Source organism: Podarcis melisellensis (assembly GCF_964234715.1).
Source record: "Podarcis melisellensis genome assembly, chromosome: 16".
Lineage (NCBI taxonomy): Eukaryota > Metazoa > Chordata > Lepidosauria > Squamata > Lacertidae > Podarcis > Podarcis melisellensis.
Window position 1 is genome coordinate 4973287 of NC_138533.1, and position 19045 is coordinate 4992331.

Here is a 19045-nt window from a genome sequence, read left to right on the forward strand (position 1 = left end):
AAGCGGCCAATGGGAGTCGGCGCGGAGGGGAAGCCACGCCCACAGGGAGGTGCTGGTCCCGCAAGGCCTCATGGGAATTGTAGTCTCTCAGGTGAGAGGTGGGGAAAAGGGCGGTTCGCGCCACTCGCCCCGCCCTCATCTCCATAGATGTGTGAATAGTGTAGAGGGGACTTCCTCTAAAGCTAGATAGATATTCTTTATAGATAGAATGATATATAATGAGATACTGTAGATAGAATGATATATAATGAGATGAAAAAGATGTTGAAATATACATTTTTTTAAAAAACCAGAAGCATTTTTACTTGGTATTATAGGGCAGGATATTAATAGGCAAGATGTTAAATTGTTTTTATATGCAACAACTGCGGCAAGAGTATTGTTGACGAAAGAAGAATAGCAGACGAAATTAATGGACTATGCAGAATTGGATAAAATGACAGGAAGGATTCGAAATCTGCAGGACCAGAGATTCACAGAAGATTGGAAGAAGTCTATGAATTATTTGAAGAGCAACTGTAATCGACAAATTACACTAGTAGGACTACAAGCAGTTTTGCAAGGGGAAATATACAAAGTGTTACAAAGTAGAAAAAGATAGAGATATTGGTTATGAGTTTGAAATGTAATAGGCAAGATAAGAAATGCATACTGAGAATTAGTATTAGATTGAAAAATTTTCAGACAGGATTGATGGAAGTCAAAAATTTGAATAGGATGTAAAAGTATGTTTAATTACTGTTGAAAATGATATGTTAAAAAACTAATAAAAATTATATATAAAAAAGATATTCTTTATAGATAGAATCAATAGATATTGATATGCACACTTAATAAATAATAATTATTATTTTTTGCTTTTGAGTGCTTTATTGATTGAACACTTTATAACAGAAGTGTACAATACATATTATAGGCAAAATGAGAAATAAAAAAATAAATGGTTATTCATTCTTTAACTAATGCTCGCTATGTACTGTACATCCATTTGTGATTTAATTTGTCAAGAACTCTGATCTTGCACTCCCGAATTAAATACATGTTTAATCTTTACTTTCTCCATATTAGTTGGCTTACTATAAATTTTATTTTATACGATTATCCTATTTACACACCGAAGCTCAGTCAAAACCTGCCAACGGCACACTTAATAAATAGATATAGGTAGATATTGATAGATAGCTACTGATAAATAAATAAATAGATATCGGCAGATACTGTTAATCATAGAATCGTAGCATTGGAAGGGACCCCGAGGGTCATTTAGTCCAACCCACCCTGCAATGCAGGGATCTTTCGCCTGATGTGGGATTCGAACCCACAACACCTGAGATTAAGAGCTTTGTGGCTCTACGAATAGATGATACATATTAACAGGAGACTCTTAGTAGGTCAGCAAATACCGATAGAAAGTTGCTCTTCACAGGTTGATAGAAATGGATAGATAAAACAATATTGATACTTTCTTAATAGATAAGAAGATGCTGGCATTCTTTGCAAATGGAGACTGATAGATAGCAATGGATAAGAGAGATAGAGACGGACAGAGCCAGGGTGCTTTGGCGTCAGATTAGGACCCGGGTTCGAATGCTCCCGCCTGGCTACCATGAAGCTTACTGGTTGCAATAATAATAATTCTATTATGGTTAGAGAAGTATCTGCTCCCTTGTAGGCAGATAAATGTTTATAGGTAACCTCTTTGGGTGGCGCCCTGTGCCAGTCCTACTCAGAGTAGACCCATTTAAGTCGATTAGGCCTGGATAACTTGGCTTTGTTCGTTCTGAACAGAAATTGGCGGCAAAGAAAATCAGGGTGAAAATAACCTAAGGGCAAATCCGATAAGAGCAGAACCGCTTTTTAAAATGGATTTACGTCTTGTTCTTCCTCCAAGGAGCTCAGGATTGTCACGTTTTACCAGTGACAAAGGCGGAAAGAAACGCACAAATAAACAATGTCGTGAAAGGCAGAAATCTAGGAACAGCCCAGCAATAAATGCAAAATTATTCACAAACCAAAAGACTTTTTTAAAAAAAATAAAATAAAAGGTAGTAAGTGCATAAACAGGGATTTATTTATTTTTTAATGTCACGTTTTAATGTATTGACTAGCTATTTTGTTATGTCCTGCTGTGTTCTCTGGACAAGGTCAAGCAAGTTAAACTCAAAATCGTATATAAATATTACTGATAAATAAATATATGAAACCATAAATAAATGTCAAAAGTTGGTAAGGGAAATAAATAAACAACCTCCCATGTCAAAATTCTTTGGTTTACATTTAAATATATAGCTAATGTCTCATTTTAAAAGACACCCTTGATTGTCCTTTTTTCTTTCTTTCTTTTTTTTGCTGTGGTTGCTTTGAAAACTGAAACTGAAAAGATTATTATGTTTTGGCCTATTATGAATTTATAATTTTAAGTACTTGTTTGTCTGTTATGGCCTGTAAAGAGAGAAAACCAAATAAGATATTTTGTGCGACAGACTGAGGTAACTGAGGGAGCTAAGATGGCCGACACAGAGCAAAAAAAGGCGGAAAATGAAAAATAGTAGGTTTTTTTGCAAATAACTGAGTCAAACTCAAACAGAAGACACACTGTGAAGCAAATCAAGTTTATTACAGAAAAAAAGCAACACCCAAAAGCTGAAAATATGCATGTAAACCAAACAAAAAATAAACGTTTCTGTTTTTAAGACACACTTGCAAAACTCAGAGGCATCGCTGGGTTTAGCAATATTTTGGGCAAAGGTTGTTTCTTGTCAGCTCATGGATGATGAAACACTGTTGGCACTTACAAATTTCTTAAAGCAGCTAAATAGAAAATTAAAGCAGATTCTGTCTGCAGGCCAATAATTTAAATTCAAGACAAAACGCCTTAAGGAAGAAAGGGGAGGAGGGTCAAATGTGTGCATTGCTGGATTTGACGACAATTAATTGGCTTATTTTAACAGCGTCTTCTTTATTATTATTAATAATAGTGTAGCTTTGGGTGCTCTGAGCTCAGTATGGAGGGCTCTGAGTAAAGTTTCTTTTTATTCAGAGATTTGGGGAAGGGCTTCTTTCCGAGAAATGTCAATATCCCACGTCAACAAGCCTCCCTCTTCGCCTGTGTGATTTGTTCAGTGCAAAACTTTCTCAGAATGGCAGAAATTTCTTGAACAACCTCCTGCCCATGTAGAATTTCGCTATCTGATGTCAAGAAGCCACAAATGCACAGCAAAAGTGGCACAGCAAATGCTTTTTGCCACAAGTGGCCCATGGCATCATCACAGCTCAAATTCCAGCTCTTGCAAAAAGCCACAGTCTCCCCCAGCCCGCGAAAGGCAAAATTGCCCCGTTGTGGTCCTTGAGAGCGATAAGATCTCCATGTCTCAAAAGCTCCTGCGTTGGTCACAGCAGGTTTGCCACAGAGAGCAGCAAAAGGCAAATGACGTTACATCTTAACTTTCGCCGCTTTTTATTTTTATTTCTGGCCACCTGCAGAGAGTGTCTGCATTTTGCAAGAGGGATTCAGCTGTGTGATGGAAATGAAGTTTTGCACAATTGAGAGAGATAAGGTGTTCTGGGGCAACAAATCTATTACACACACACACACACACACACACACACACACACACCAACACCGTATTTTTCACTCCATAGGACGCACCTGACCATAAGACGCACCTAGCTTTTAGAGGAGGAAAGGGGAAAAGCCCCTTTTTTGAGGATCAGCTCAAAGTTGTTGAGCTTACTTTGCAAAGGGGAAAAAATCCTGTTTTTATGGGGTTCAACTCACAGTTCTGCAGCTTCTTTAGGAAAGGAAAGGGAGCAAGTTTCCAGACAGATAATCTAAACAGTTAGTCACATGTCGCTGGGGAAACAAACAGCCTCCATCTGCAGAACATTCAGCAATGGAGGCCTGGGCAAGGGAACAGAAAGGGTGCCAGCGATCGACCACACATTTACTCCATAAGATGCCCAGACATTTTCCCTTACTTTTTAGGAGGAAAAAAAATGTGTCTTATGGAGCAAAAAATATGGTATATCCTCCGAAATCAGAGTCTAGCAACTGATGCTTCTCAGACGTCCTTCAAAATTTTGGATTTTTTCCCTTGCACTGCTGGTCTTCTCTTCCTCTCATCTTAGGTCTTGCCTGAAAGTCCAGTTGGCCATAGCAAATTCCATCCTGTTATAAAATTTGGAGGAGAGGACTGTTAGTTGCTTGATGGCTTAAATTCAACACCTTTTTTGGGCATGTGAGAAGCATCCAGACCTCTCTGTCTCCGTTTCTCATTTTTCCAGTTTTAAATACAGTTCTTCACATCTAGGGAAGCTTTTAATGTCTGATGTTTTATCACTTTATTAATATTATTATCATTAATTCTTTTGGGAGCTGCCCAGAGTGGCTGGGATAACCCAGCCGGCTGGGTGGGGTATAAATAATAAATTATCATCATCATCATTATTTCTGCAGCGATTTGTGATTTTTTTCATTTAAAAAAGCTTCATGAAAACCATACAACATTTTAGTGCAGATTTCATTTTGTATGCACTTCCGACTCATGAATTTCTTAAGTAATTATTCCTAATGGGATGCATTTTTGTACATTATTTTCATAAATATATTCATTTTTGTGAACATTGTTTGGATGGAGAGCTACACTGCAAAATATGGGCAAAATTTGTGGAAGTGCAAACTTCAATGGTTGGCTGTGTTTCTGTTCTCATAGTGTTTCAGAAAGTGCAAATCTGATAGTTCTGAATTTAATGCAAACGGAATCAAATTTATTCCCCATTCCTATCACCCATCTATATTTTAAAAAGAGCCCTTACCTGTATTTCCTCTGAAGGAGGAGGTTCAGAGATCTTGGTGTGACACCCTTCGGGAGCAAAACAGTTTTACTATATTTTATTATTAAACAAATTTAACACACAAACACACAAACAGATGTATGCGCTATCATTAACAACACATGGCACACTTTTAAAAAAGGCTTTAAGATTTTTTTTTTATTGAATGTTGTCGAGTGCTGCCAAAAAGTGGCTGGACCACCTTGATACACATGCATACACACACACAAATTTAATATTTGATTTTTACAGTATTTTCTTATGCACATTTTGCACTTTTTATATAACTGATTTTTGTTGATTAGGTGATATATATCTTGCTAATTAAAACATAAAACAAATAGCGGGAAGCCCCAGCTGCCTTGTCCACTACAGGCAGCAAAATTTCCTTTTTCCCTCTGCGTAAAGAGACACTGACATAGGGCATATTGTCATGGTTCTTTCCCGGGGTGTAGCTCCTCATATTACCTGGGCCAATTCGTATCCAAATAAAACTCAGGAAGATGAGCAGTGATGCCAACACACCAACGACAGCAAACGACACTCTGTAGACTTGGCAGTTCCCGTTATCGTCTGTGGAAGAAGCTTTCAAAAAAGGAGAGAAAGAATATATATAAAAAAAACCAGCGTTGCTTACTCAGGAATTTCTGCTGTCAACAGAAGACAACATTGCATCACTCACATGCATTGAACATGGCGATCCTTTTCACGCTGGTGCTGGAGGAGTTGAAGCTGACTTTGCAGGCGATATTTCCCCCACTGCTGTGTAATTCCAAGGGGAAGCGAAGGAGACTGACGAAGGTTAAGGATCCACTGTTGTTTTTCGCTAAAAGGGTCCAGGCCTCATGAGGGAGACCTCCCGGGACGTCCCAGGAAACCTGGACGAAGTTGCACGCTCCATGGACCACGCAAGCGAGCTGGTTTTTCAGCTGGGAAGACGGCCCTTGCTTAGAGGGTTTTAAAAGCATCACCCGGGTGCTCGGGGTATAACTGTCTGATGAGAAAAAAATAGGGAGAGGAGAGTTTCATCGTTGCATAATTTCATCCACCTCTATCCTGCTCCCCTTTCTAAAAACTAAAAAGCACCAAACTCTCCTCCGCCATCCTCTTCTAAACCTTTACTGGCTCTACAATATCCCTTTTCAGGTCAGGGAACTGGAACTGTACACAGTAACCCAATTGTGGCTTGCATGAGATATTTGTGTCATGGCGTTATGATGCGGGCGGTTTTAATTTCGATCCATTCCTAAGGATCCCTAGGGTGGATCTGCCTTTCTCAATTGTTCTAGGAAAGCTGCATCTTGGCCAGGAGGTTTGGGGTGAGGCCCCCTTAAATGGTATGGGGAAGGGCTGGGTTAATGTTTTGCTCCTGCAAAGGCCAGAGCAGTTTCTTAGAGAGATTCGTAGGAAACAGCCGTGCATTTGAGGGATGTGAAAGACCCTCCATGAGATTCTTGGTGCCAATGGAAGCCGAACGAGGCTTGTTTCTGGTATTTTGTGACAGGACGAAATATGTAAGAGCAGGGCTAGAATTCAACAACAGCCTTGCCTGCAATGTATGAGATGATCTTGAGAACGGATGCTAATTTAACTGCCCCACTCAGTGGTTCTAGTGCAAATCTCAGACCTAATCTCTTACCTCCAACAATCAGTAGGCCCAATCCTTTGCTGACATTATAATTTGTTGTGACACAGAAATATATGCCAGAATCCGACCTCTGGACATTTAAGATCTCCAGCACTGACTTTTGACTGTAAGCTTTAGCTCTGCAGACAAATCTGTCCCTGGTTTCTCCATCGTTACAAAGTTTGATTAAAACTGGAAATCTGCTTTCTCTTCTTTTATACCAACTGAATGATAATCCGCCGTCCTCAATTTTTTCGGCAGAAGTGCATGGAATCTCTGCCGACTCTCCAATACCCACAAACTGGAACCTCTGTGTTGGATACAGGAACGAAAGGTAGGCTGGAAGCACTGTTGAGAGGAAAACCCACAAGGATCGTTAACGGCTGCAGTTTTGCACCCCAGTCTTTCCCCGCAAAAAGATAAAACACCGCTCAAGGATCTCTACATTGCCCTGTGACTGAAACGTTAGAAATCAGATGCACGTTTAAGGAAAAAGTGGGAAATGTTTTACCAAAACTACAGAAAGTTTCAGAGTCTATAAACAAATTCAACTCAATAGCTTTCTCAGGTTTTAAGAGTTGGGCAAAAGCAGCAGAATAAATCTTACCTGCGGAGGACAAAACAAGGTATGTGGTCAACAGCATTGCTGAAAGTAGCGGCAGCAGCCAGAAGTCCAGAGCCCACATCAAATGTGCAGCAGCTTCAGTGGAAAAGGTTTAATGTGACACCAGCTTCTTGCTAGGGAACCACCTTCATGTGGGCGTTGCAGTGGGGTGATGGGGACCATCGAGAAAGGTCAACAAGTAAAAGCATTCTGGGAATTGATCTATAATGAGCTAAAAAAGATGTTTAGATATACCTTCCCCAAAAAGCCAGAAGCATTTCTGCTGGGTTTGATGGGAGAGGAAATTGCAAAGACTATTTCTGTACACCACGATGGCAACAAGAACTTTATTAGCTCAAAAGTGGAAAGTGCAGGAATTGCCAACGATTGAGGAGCGGCAGACAAAGATTATGGACTGTGCGGAATTAGCCAAGCTGACCGGTAGAATCTGGAACCAAAACGACCCAAAGTTTCAAAGAGGCTGGAGTAAACTTATTGGGTATATGAATAATTGTGGCAAAAATGTGAAGACACTAGCGGGATTGAAATAAATAACCTAAAACATTTTATAACTTACTAGACCAAAGAGACAGAGTTGACTGTAAGGATATAAAGGCCAGAAGTGGAGGTTTTAAAGTGCGATATAAAGACTTGAAAACAAAAAACCAGTTGAAGGGGTGAAGGGAAGTCATGAGCTCGGCAGAGCAAAGAGTATTTTTATTTGCTATTGTAGTGTTGGAAATATGGTGTTAAGAAAGAAATTAATAAAAATTATATGTAAAAAAATAAATGAGAAAGGTCAACAGGGAGGAATCACTCCCAGAAAGCCCTCAAACAGCACTCCCTGCTTTATTCAATGCCCTGTTATTGCCTAAATGTATAGGTAAAAGTAAAGGGACCCCTGACCACTAGGTCCAGTCATGACCGACTGTGGGGTTGCGGCGCTCATCTTGCTTTATTGGCCGAGGGAGCCGGCGTACAGCTTCTGGGTCATGTGGGCAGCAGGACTAAGCCGCTTCTGGCGAACCAGAGCAGCACACGGAAATGCCGTTTACCTTCCCGCCGGAGCGGTACCTATTTATCTACTTGCACTTTTGACGTGCTTTCAAACTGCTAGGTTGGCAGGAGCAGGGACTGAGCAACAGGAGCTCACCCCATTGCGGGGATTCAAACCACTGACCTTCTGATTGGCAAATCCTAGGCTCTGTGGTTTAACTCACAGCGCCACCCGCGTCCCTGCCTAAATGTATATGCAGTAGCAAAATGTCTGCATAAATGAATGAATATTAACACATCTTACCCTTTTAAAAAATGGACACACTGCCTTCAGGTCTGGGTTAAAACTCTAGCAGCGGATTTCCATCCTGATCTATAGGAAGCACAGGAGCTTGCTTTCTGCTAGGCCAGACCTATCTAGCACAGTGCTGTATACACTGACTGGCAGCCTCTCTCCAGGGTTTCAGGCACAGGACATTACCAGGCCTGCCTGGAGGATGCCAAAGATTGAACCCGAAACACCTTTTCTCTTGCAAAACATGTGTATGGCATTTATTTCCCTTTTGGCAGAAGTGAATGAAATCTGCTGGCAGAGTAGCCCATTCCTGAGTTAACAAAACTTTTCAAACTCCAGGAGTTTTTGTGCTTGGTACGCATAAAAGTAACATTATTTTTGTTATTAATATTATTTCTTTGGTGCCAGAAGCTGCAAGTTTAACCAGCTCAGTTAAATCCTAGTCTGGGCTCTACAAAAGGCCAAGAGCTTTATCTTTTGGTTAGGCTTCCCTGGAGATACCCAGGGGCACATTTATCCTCAGTACACCTCTCCATAGATCAAGAAAGACAGGAGGAAATCAAACTAAAAGCTTGTTCTTTGAGAGCTATATTTAGGCAGCAGCTGGCTGGCCACCTCTGCAGCTTCAACAGACCACAGACACACAAAATCCCTGGGTGTGGATCTCAGAGGTAACTCTGGTTAAGAAAAAAACACCTAGCACCCTCCTGACTCAATCTTTCTGCTCTTGTTGGTTTTGACACCCCTGAGCCTATTTTCTTCATTTGCAAAATCGATAAAAACAGGAAATTTTTGCAGACGTTTGTGTGGCTTTGGCTTCGATGCTGTTTGTAACGGTAATGAAATGTTGGTAGTTTGACTGGGCAGGAAGGACCCCTTGTAGTGCACAATGGCCTGCTAAGTCAACTTGAATTGTTGAATTGTTTTCCCTGCTCCGCCAGGGGGAAAAATGTTCTGCCTCTCTCATAAACAATACCTAGGAGAGAGAAACGGGGGAGAAACTTGATCCAGTTTGCATTTAAAGTGGAACCGAACTGATTTGCACTTCCCAAAGCAATCTGCAAACTGCACCTAGCCATCGTTTGAAATTTGCATTTGCATCCTAAATTTGCAATGCGGTTCTCCTCTCATGTAACGTGTGCAAAATAAATAAATAAATAAACATACATGTATTAGGGTAACCTGTGCAGGAAAATAATTCTGAAATAGTGTTCCAGGGTAGAGGGGGAGTTAATTCATATTTATACTTAAAATTAATTTTGCAATGCAGTTTCTTATGGAGAGAAATTAATATTCATTTAGTCTGAAAATTAAAAAGATAAAATATACACATAAAAATGAAGCTATTACTGAAAGGTTTGTTTTATTTATTGATTTCATAAAACTTCTGTGCCTGTTTGTAAAAAAACTCAAAGCAGTTTACAAAAAGAATAAAACAATAAAATAAAACAGAAAAGTGTGAGTAAAAACAGCAAAAACATTAGTTGAAACATTCAAAAATATTAAAATTCAATTGAAACACACATTCCCTGTTTAGGGAAGTTTTTAATGTTTAATGCTGCACAGTACTGGGTTTTTAATATTCGGTTGGGAGCTGCCCAGAGTGGCTGGGGAAACCCAGCCAGATGGGTGGGGTATAAATAATAAATCATCATCATCATCATCATTCTACAAATCCAGAATGAGTATTTTGTGGCAAACATATTCCAGTATATTGCTTTGTAAAAAATAATTATGTGCATATTAGGCAAAATTGCATTCTAACCTATGTATATTAGGAGAAATTTGCACCAAAATGCTGATTTATTTTCAAGACTCGCAATCTGATGTGGAAATTTAGAGAAGTGGGAACTGAATAATGAGAAAGGGATAAAATGAGAGAAACACAAATTAAAGGAGTCTCCCTTCCGCAATGGCAGATAAAACTAGGCCATTGGAATATGCTGCAGAATGCGACCCTTACAAAAATTCCCCTGGGTGTCCATCATTCAGAATGATTTCTTGTTTTTACAATCAATTTTATTAAAGGTTTTCCAACATATTATACCATTAAAAACAAACTGATCAAGAAAGAAATAATAGAGAACAATGCATAAAAAAGGAAAGGAAGAAGGAAAAAGAGAAAAATAATAAAATAGTAAAAACCACCATAATAGTAATGATCCTAATAAAACACATTTAGTATTTTTTACAATCAGTTTTATTAAAGATTTTCCAACATGTTATACAATAAGAAGCAAACAAATCTAGAAAGAAATAATAGAGAACAGGTTAGCAAAGGGTGTTAAATTCAGGAGTCTCCTTTTCTACTTCTCCACATTCCTCCTGCAGACTCCATGTTTCTTCTTAGCTGCTGTGACCTATTCAGCTTGGAACAGAAAACAGAAAGGTCAAAAGCCAGATTCCAGAGAGATGCTCCATTAGGAACGAAGGATGAGAAAATACCTGGAGAGGTTTAGAGTGGTTCTTGAGATCCCATGTTGGGGGACCTGGACCGCTTTGGACGTACATCGGTACCTTGATTGTAAACTTAATCCATTCTGGGAGTCCGTTTGACTCCCAAAACCGTTCAAAAACCAAGGCATGGCTTCCAATTGGCCTGCCCAAATAATCCAATATCTTCTCAAACCAATCCTCCTCCTTCTCACTGACCTTATACCCTTTCATTTTGTGTATCTTTACAGTTAGATATTCTAAAATTATAATATTTTTCGGTTTTTTCCTCCATTGGTTCACCCCTAGCTCTTCTGCATTTTTCCAATTACCCGCTATCCCGCTTGCAAACACATAATTACCTCTGCCCAAACGCTTTCTGAAGCAGAGGACCAACAGCGGGATCCACAGGATGATGGCCAAGCAGGGGACTCTATAATACAATATAAGGAAGCAGGTTCCTGCTAAAAGAAGAACACAGAGAAACAGCAGTGTTAAGCCGACTAACCCATGGACCCAGGTTCTCACTGAGAATGGTAGGGCAGAAGGCAGGGAGGCCACCAGCAGGTGGCGCCAGAGCCAGTAACAATCGGAGCCAACTAATCCCAGCCTTGCCTCCACCTTCCTCTTCCCTACTGAGTTCCATAATGGCAACCCCAAGTCCGCTTACAGTCCCTGCCACAATTTGCAGCAAGGAAACACCTAGAAGGTCTCTCTTTGTGGCCCTGACTCTGGTACAGTCTCCCCATAGACTTCCGCCTGTCTTGCACTTTGCTGGTCTTCAGATGTCAGCGTGAACAACAAATTTGCACAGTTTGAGATTATGAGATGTTTAGCCATTGGTAGCAATGTGAATCTTTTTTCAAAGATTAGTCTGAATACGCTTTTTACGTATTTTATTTTCAGTATTTTGTTTTTAGTACATTGTTGTGACAACCCCTCCCCCAAGCTATTCTGGAAGAAGGGTGATTTGTAAGTAACATAAATAAAATAAAGATATCGGTTGGTGCCTCTTGGCCGCTTGAGATGGAGCGTAGCGCTGGGGTCTTACGGGGATTGTGGATTACAGTGGTACCTCGGGTTAAGAACTTAATTCGTTCTGGAGGTCTGTTCTTAACCTGAAATTGTTCTTAACCCGAGGTACCACATTAACTTAAGGGGCCTCCTGCTGCCACTGCGCCGCTGCCACACAATTTCTGTTCTCATCCTGAAGCAAAGTTCTTAACCAGAGGTACTATTTCTGGGTTAGCGGAGTCTGCAACCTGAAGCGTCTGTAACCTGAAGCGTCTGTAATTTGAGGTACCACTGTACTTAATTTCCTTTAAAATGGGTGTGTGTGTAAGCCATCTGTCTTCTGTTTGGGAACCCCCTCACAGTCTGCTGAGGTGCCTAGACTTGTGCCTCAGATTCTTGCCCTGACGGCACTGCTAGAAGCTCTACGCTATCTTCAAATTCTAACCATAAAAGGGTGTGTTTGTGTAGCACAACATGCCCTGGAAAATTGGTCTAGAAGAGCGATATTACATCGTAACACACCTGCATGATGTGCTTCCAGCTACTGCAACGCTTGCACTTTCCTACTCTTGCAGTAATATTTATTTCTGTTTGAATAGTATTTTTGTGCTCTGTATGACAGATAGATTGAATTACCCATTATATTATACTGTTGCATGCCACCCCAATCTCTGAGAGGTGAAAGGGCACTTAACCAGAGTTTGGTTTCCTTGGAATGAAGGTCAGTGGAGACTGTGGTGTCGTCAGGATATCTGGTTATATTTGCACATATATACAATACAATACAATCTTTATTACAGTCCAGAGACCCAACAAATCATTACAAAGCAATAAACAATTCATACAGCCCACCTCCAGGTTAAACAAGCATTTTGTTCAGAATACTGTGGTACCTCGCAAGACGAATGCCTCGTAAGACGAAAAACTCGCAAGACGAAAGAGTTTTTCGTTTTTTGAGTTGCTTCGCAAGACTAATTTCCCTATGGGCTTGCTTCGCAAGACGAAAACGTCTTGCAAGTTTGATTTTCAATGCATTCCTATGGGAATCCGTACTTCGCAAGATGAAAAATTCGCAAGACGAAAAAACTTGCAGAACGAATTAATTTCGTCTTGCGAGGTACCACTGTATAGGAATCATTTATTCTTGCAACCACTGATAAAAACTGCCACTGCTAATGTTCTAGCATTTGTCTGGTCTTCCAGTAGGAACATTTGCACATATATGCAAACTGAGCATGGCAACATTAACACCCCAAAATATATTGCTGCTCTGTTATTCACCACTTTAGCAGGTCTCTGTATCTCCAGCTTCCAGCCTGATTTCTGCTCAGCTTTACAAACCACTCTCTTTCTTGCAATGGAAACAAACAAACAAAATTCTTTCCAGTAGCACCTTAGAGACCAACTAAGTTTGTTATTGGTATGAGCTTTCGTGTGCATGCACACTTCTTCAGATACCACCATTTCTTGCAATGGTTCACCTACCTAGCAGGCAGGTGAGGGGATGGGAAGGTACATTCACTCATTCTACGGCACAGATCAAATTATTTGGTTATGTTACGCTAATTGTGGTGTGAGCCACAACCACTGCCCAGGCAAAGGGACTGGTTTGACAAACTTGCTGTCATCACGACTATGCCCCAAAGTGCAGGAACCCAAGAACTGGAAGGGACTCAGGGCATCATACTGCCTCGGTCCTGTATACCTGAAGGAGCGTCTCCACCCCCATCGTTCAGCCCGGACACTGAGGTCCAGCTCCGAGGGCCTTCTGGCGGTTCCCTCACTGTGAGAAGTGAGGTTGCAGGGAACCAGGCAGAGGGCCTTCTTGGTAGTGGCTCCCGCCCTGTGGAACGCCCTCCCATCAGAAGTCAAGGGGATAAACAACTATCTTACTTTTAAAAGACATCTGAAGGCAGCCCTGTTTAGGGAAGCTTTTAATATTTAATGCTGTATTGTGTTTTTAATGTTCAGTTGGGAGCTGCCCAGAGTGGCTGGGGAAACCCAGCCAGATGGACGGGGCATAAATAACAAACAACAACAACAATTATCATCATCATCATCATACAGTCTGACCCCACAAACTCATATCACTCTACCTGCCGATACTGTGTTCGAAGGGACCACTGAACTGATGTTTCTTTTCTCCTGGTCTGAACAGGAATAAGCTATCCCTTGGCTCCATCTCTCTGGAGGAATCAGCTTCAGACTCCAAACGGTGAAGGCTCCTTCCCCATCGATCACCTCACCATCCTTCCCGTCCTGAGAGGTTTCCCCACCAATATCCCAGGAGAAGGTATCCTCATCAGGGTTTGCGTCGATCAGGAGGCAGAGGAGGGGAAGGTGGCGGGAGAGCTCCGTGTCTTCTGCCGCGGAAGGAGCAAGGAGGGAAAGTCTTGGCCCAGAAGAACCTAGGAGAGAAGGAGAATCGCATGAGAATAGCTCATCAGATCGTTATCTTAATCGCTCTTATAGGTTTCATGAGGGTGACATGGCTCCTCAATGGACTAGACCCAATAAACAGCCATCCCAATGACCGTTGCAGGAGTTAGAGGGTTGGACTAGGGCCTGGAAGAGACCTGGGTTCAAATCTCCACTCAGGAAGGTTGTTTTGGGCCGGTCTCAGCTTGGGGTCAGTCTCAGCCTAGCCTCCCTCACAGGTTGCTTTGGGAATCAGTGAGGATCAGCTGAACCAAGTACAATACCTGGAGCTCCTTAGAGAAAAAAGTGTAAATGCAATAATAAATAAATAAAACAAATTCTACAGACCCTAATTTAAATCTAAGCCATAGTTGCTTAAGCCTTGCCCTCCCAAATATCTACTAGTAGTACAGTCGTACCTTGGTTTTCAAACAGCTAAGTTCTTGAACATTTTGGCTCCAGAATGCCGCAAACCCGGAAGTGACTGTTCCGGTTTTCAAACGTTCTTCGGAACCCGAATGTCCAATGGGCGTTCCGCGGCTTCTAATTAGCTGCAGGAGCTTCCTGAAGCCGATGAGAAGCTACACTTTGGTTTCTGAATGTTTTGGAAGACGAACGGACTTCCGGAACGGAGTCTGTTCGACTTCCAAAGTACGACTGTATTAGTATTAACAAAAAAACAAAAAGCAAAAAAGGCAAGAGAGCTTGTTTAAAGAAGTGGAAGCTGCGTCCAGACATGGATTGGAGCAGGGTGGACAGAGACCCACAAAGCAAAATTAACAGAAGATAAGGTTTGGGGAGCAGAATGCTTAACAGATTAGGACAAACAAATAAAAATGTCTTTAAATATATCTGCGGCAGGAAACCAGGCAGGCAGGCAGGTGCGGCAGACAACAAAGCTGTGAAAGGATTAACTAAAAGGTGTTGGGGAGATTGCAGAGAAACTCAATTATTTTGTGGGTCTTCACTTGAGGAGATTTTGTTGTTTAGTCGTTTAGTCGTGTCCGACTCTTCGTGACCCCATGGACCAGAACACACCAGGCACTTCTGTCTTCCACTGCCTCCCTCAGTTTGGTCAGACTCATGTTTGTAGCTTCGAAGACACTATCCAACCATCTCGTCCTCTGTTGTCCCCTTCGCCTTGTGCCCTCCATCTTTCCCAACATCAGGGTCTTTTCCAGGGAGTCTTCTCTTGTCATCAGGTGGCCAACTTGAGGAGATATTGGGCAGTTATTTGTGTGCTGTTGTTTGAAACTTGCTAGGGGCCTATGGCAGGGACGCTGGTGGCCTAGGACTTGCCGATCAGAAGGTCGGCGGTTCGAATCCCCGCGACGGGGTGAGCTCCTGTTGCTCGGTCCCTGCTCCTGCCAACCTAGCAGTTTGAAAGCACGTCAAAGTGCAAACAGATAAATAGGTACCGCTCCGGCAGGAAGGTAAACGGCATTTCCGTGCGCTGCTCTGGTTCGCCAGAAGGGGATTAGCCATGCTGGCCACATGACCCAGAAGCTGTACGCCAATAAAGCGAGATGAGCGCCACAACCCCAAGTTGGCCATGACTGGACCTAATGGTCAGGGGTCCCTTTACCTTTAGGGGCCTATGGCAGGTTTGCAAGTGGACTGGGTGTATATTAAATAAACAACAAGAGCATTTGACACCTGCTGAGCTACTCACCTAAGACGATCAGCCTCACCCCACTCAGGAAGGTGTGTTTCTGAGCCATAGCTCCATCACAGTAATACACCCCAGAATCTCTTCCCTGGACGTTGTGTCGGGTCAGATTCACTTGGCTTGAGGTTTTTGCTCCTGGTTTTTGAGTAGTATACATCTCTGCAATCTTATGCAGTCCCCCTTCCTGTTCCTCTTTGTACCAGTTCACTACCGACACAAAAGTTCCTTCTGGAATGTTGCAGCTGATGTTGACAGTGGCTCCAGAAGGTGCTGAGATCCTTGCCAGCGTCTGCGGGATTTTGGTGATCCCCTGTGATCCAGCAGCTGCAGCAGGGAAACAAAGGGATGTGTGGTTGGTCCTATTTGGTTGGTCCCACTAAACAGAAAACCAAGATGACCATCCCATGACTATAAAACATTTCTTTTAAAATAGGGTGCGCATGAGAGACCTGTTTGCTGCTTCCCCCTTTCCCAGCCTCTGTCTGGGTTGTCACTTGATGTGGGGGTAAGATACAGAAGGATTGCTAAATCTTAAGAAAAATATGCACACACACAAAGAATGACATGTTGAATTTTTCAACTTTCAACTTTGAAATATGAGGGGTGCTGAAAAGTTGTAACATAACTTGAGAATTCAAAAGATATTTAGGTTAAATTAATATAATTTAGTTTTGCCTGGTAAGTAAAATAATTGCCAAGCACTTACAGTTATATTAGTTATTATTAATTATTTCCTGCTGCTGTTGCTGCTGCTAATTCAGCATTACTTGACATTTTCAGAAGGAAAAATTAATATTACTGTATCTGGTTTTCCGAAAGCAGTTTGTATGCTTCTTCATCAAACATAGCCTTACCAAGCTAAATGTTGTCGGTCACAAAAATAATGGCAGATTTGAATTCCCCACACACCAAAACATAGTTTTCAAAATTTAAGTTTTACCCCCTAAAATGAGATGCACTGCTAAAACGTAATTTTTTTTACGTTAAATAATTAGCAACTACTGTAATTCCAAGCCTATTTCTTGTGGGGAGCAACTGCCCTGCCAAACAAGCGTGCTTAAGAAACTTTATAAACTGAGAGCTGCAAAAAGAAAACCAACCTCCTTTTTGCTCCTTTGGGAAGGAGACATGTCAATCAAGTTCCTAAACCAGGTTCCGAATAAGGAACTTCAAATATTTATTCAATGTGCGCAGAGATAAATATACTTTACTGATTACTGAAACTGAATCAGTAGATTGTACTATATAGAATTAAAGTGTTTCTTTTTGCCAATTTAGAAGACATGAATCACAAAATATAAGATACGTTCATCGTTTAATTGAAGCGCATCTTGCTATTTGTCAAGACTCTGCTGAAGATTTGAGGTGGGAGAGAAGTTTGTTCAGCTTTCATTTTAATGGGAACCAATCTAATTTGTGCTTTCTGAAAAAATAAGCAGATTGAAACACAGCATTCCTACAAAATTCACATTACTCTGAATATTTCAGGGTATCTGTCCAACCAAAAAGTGTGCAGCTATTAGTGAAAACAATGAAAACAAAGCTACGTTATGTTATGGGAAATTGCTTGCAAAAATGCACATCTTTTGCAAAATTGTTCACAAATACACATGTGTTATACAACCGGCATTGGTACTATTAATTCACATCACAAATTTTGGTCTATAGGTCTTTGGCGACTGTCAATTTCATGCATTTTAACGGCAGGCATGCCTATTCTTTAACCATTACTTGAGGCATCCAAGCAAAGCTTTACTTAATGCCCGAGGTAAGGTGGAATGTTTGTAGCACACTTTTCTTATTTTGCTTTAAAAATGGGAGTGTAAGAACACAAATATTCTGATTTGAATAAGCTCTAAAAAAATTAAGCTATAATGATTTGGACTGCAGGTATTCAAGGGTTTTGCAAACTGTACTTCTTGAAAAGACTTTTCATAAAGTGAAAATATCTAAACAGCAGAGTTCCAATGATCTATCTATCTATCTATCTATCTATCTATCTATCAGCTATCATCTATCTGGCGTTAATTTAATTCTTACATAAATACTGAGGCACATGGTTGTTCGGTACTGTATATGTAAGTGTCTGGCTCATGTAAGCTTTTGCAGTATATTTTATTCTTAACAATGATAGAATGCACAGGTGGATAATACTTTTATTTTTATATATCTTTATTATTTGCAAAGGGAATCTTTGCATTGTACTTTTGTTCTCCCAGGCTTTGTGGTTTACATTTTTTATTCTTTGTTTTCTCTTTTTTTGTTATCTTTGCACTTTTTTTGTTAATAACATATCATGATAGATAGATGATAGATAGATATAACATCTTCAAAAAATATACATTTACTCAAGCTGTATTAGATATAACAAAGTATGAATATTTAAATGATTTTTCTGAAAACTATTGAAGACATTTTTGTTTTTACAAGTTTCCCTGCCTGGGTGAAAGCCTCTCCCTGCCTTAGGGGTTATTCTGTCTTGTTTTTAAACCTAACTTTATTGTGCGTACTGATTTAAAAACAAATTCTACTTGTTTTTATGTAAATCACATAAAACGCCAGCTGTTTCTTGAGGTTTTCCTGAACATAAGCAACTGATGTGAGAAGAAACTTTTAAAGAGATCCTATTTAAAAAGCAAAAATTGTACATACTATGCAGAAGGGACAGAATCATCGCTGCAAAATGCAAGAGCATCTCAGAGGCTCCTTCAGCTTCTGAACTGTGAAGCAGATCTGGTCATTATCGGGGTGGGTTCCTGGTTCCTGGTGCTTCTGATGCCTTTTTCATTTCCTGCTGACAGAGGCTCTGCAGAAGCTTCTTTTCAAAAACACAAACAAGCAGAGGTTGCTTATAAAGGCACAAGCAACTCCCACCAGCTGCTTTCCTGTAATAATAATAATAATAAATTTTTATTTATACCTCACCCTTCCCAGTTCAAAAACCGGGCTCAAGGCGGCTAACAACAAATTTAAAACACTTAATTATAAAAGCAGCATAAAATACGATATAAAAACATAACAATAAAATTCAAAATTCAATTAGATAATCCCCAGGGCTAGCTGGCTGAATTGGTCCTACTTGGGCCAGCGAGGAGGCCAGGGGAGAATTAGCTGTGGGGTCTCAGAGCAGGTAGTCTTCATAAAAGGAGAGGGGGA

At 40.8% G+C, this 19045-nt stretch overlaps 2 protein-coding genes and 1 long non-coding RNA gene across 4 annotated transcripts in view; all 3 read right to left on the bottom strand.

The window, feature by feature from the left end:
• The window catches only part of LOC309358820, a 58181-nt gene that overhangs the window by 16700 nt on the left and 22436 nt on the right, over nt 1-19045 (bottom strand). The gene's annotated exons all lie outside the window — the stretch shown is intronic.
• LOC309358575 (uncharacterized protein) lies at nt 4029-7578 on the bottom strand. Its single transcript, XM_081891865.1, has 6 exons — nt 7068-7578; nt 6473-6808; nt 5516-5827; nt 5302-5418; nt 4816-4862; nt 4029-4168 (listed from the first exon to the last, which is right to left on the bottom strand). The coding sequence occupies exons 1-6, from the start codon at nt 7144-7146 to the stop codon at nt 4073-4075; spliced, it is 987 nt and encodes a 328-aa protein (XP_081747991.1). The 5' UTR covers nt 7147-7578; the 3' UTR covers nt 4029-4072.
• LOC309358609 (uncharacterized protein) lies at nt 10551-18676 on the bottom strand. Of its 2 annotated transcripts, none has more exons than XM_081891961.1 (5): nt 18542-18676; nt 15893-16213; nt 13899-14210; nt 11151-11249; nt 10551-10723 (listed from the first exon to the last, which is right to left on the bottom strand). In XM_081891961.1, the coding sequence occupies exons 1-5, from the start codon at nt 18582-18584 to the stop codon at nt 10716-10718; spliced, it is 783 nt and encodes a 260-aa protein (XP_081748087.1). In that variant the 5' UTR covers nt 18585-18676; the 3' UTR covers nt 10551-10715. The 2 variants fall into 2 exon arrangements, with proteins under 2 accessions (XP_081748087.1, XP_081748086.1); XM_081891960.1 differs by having other exon boundaries at nt 11151-11252.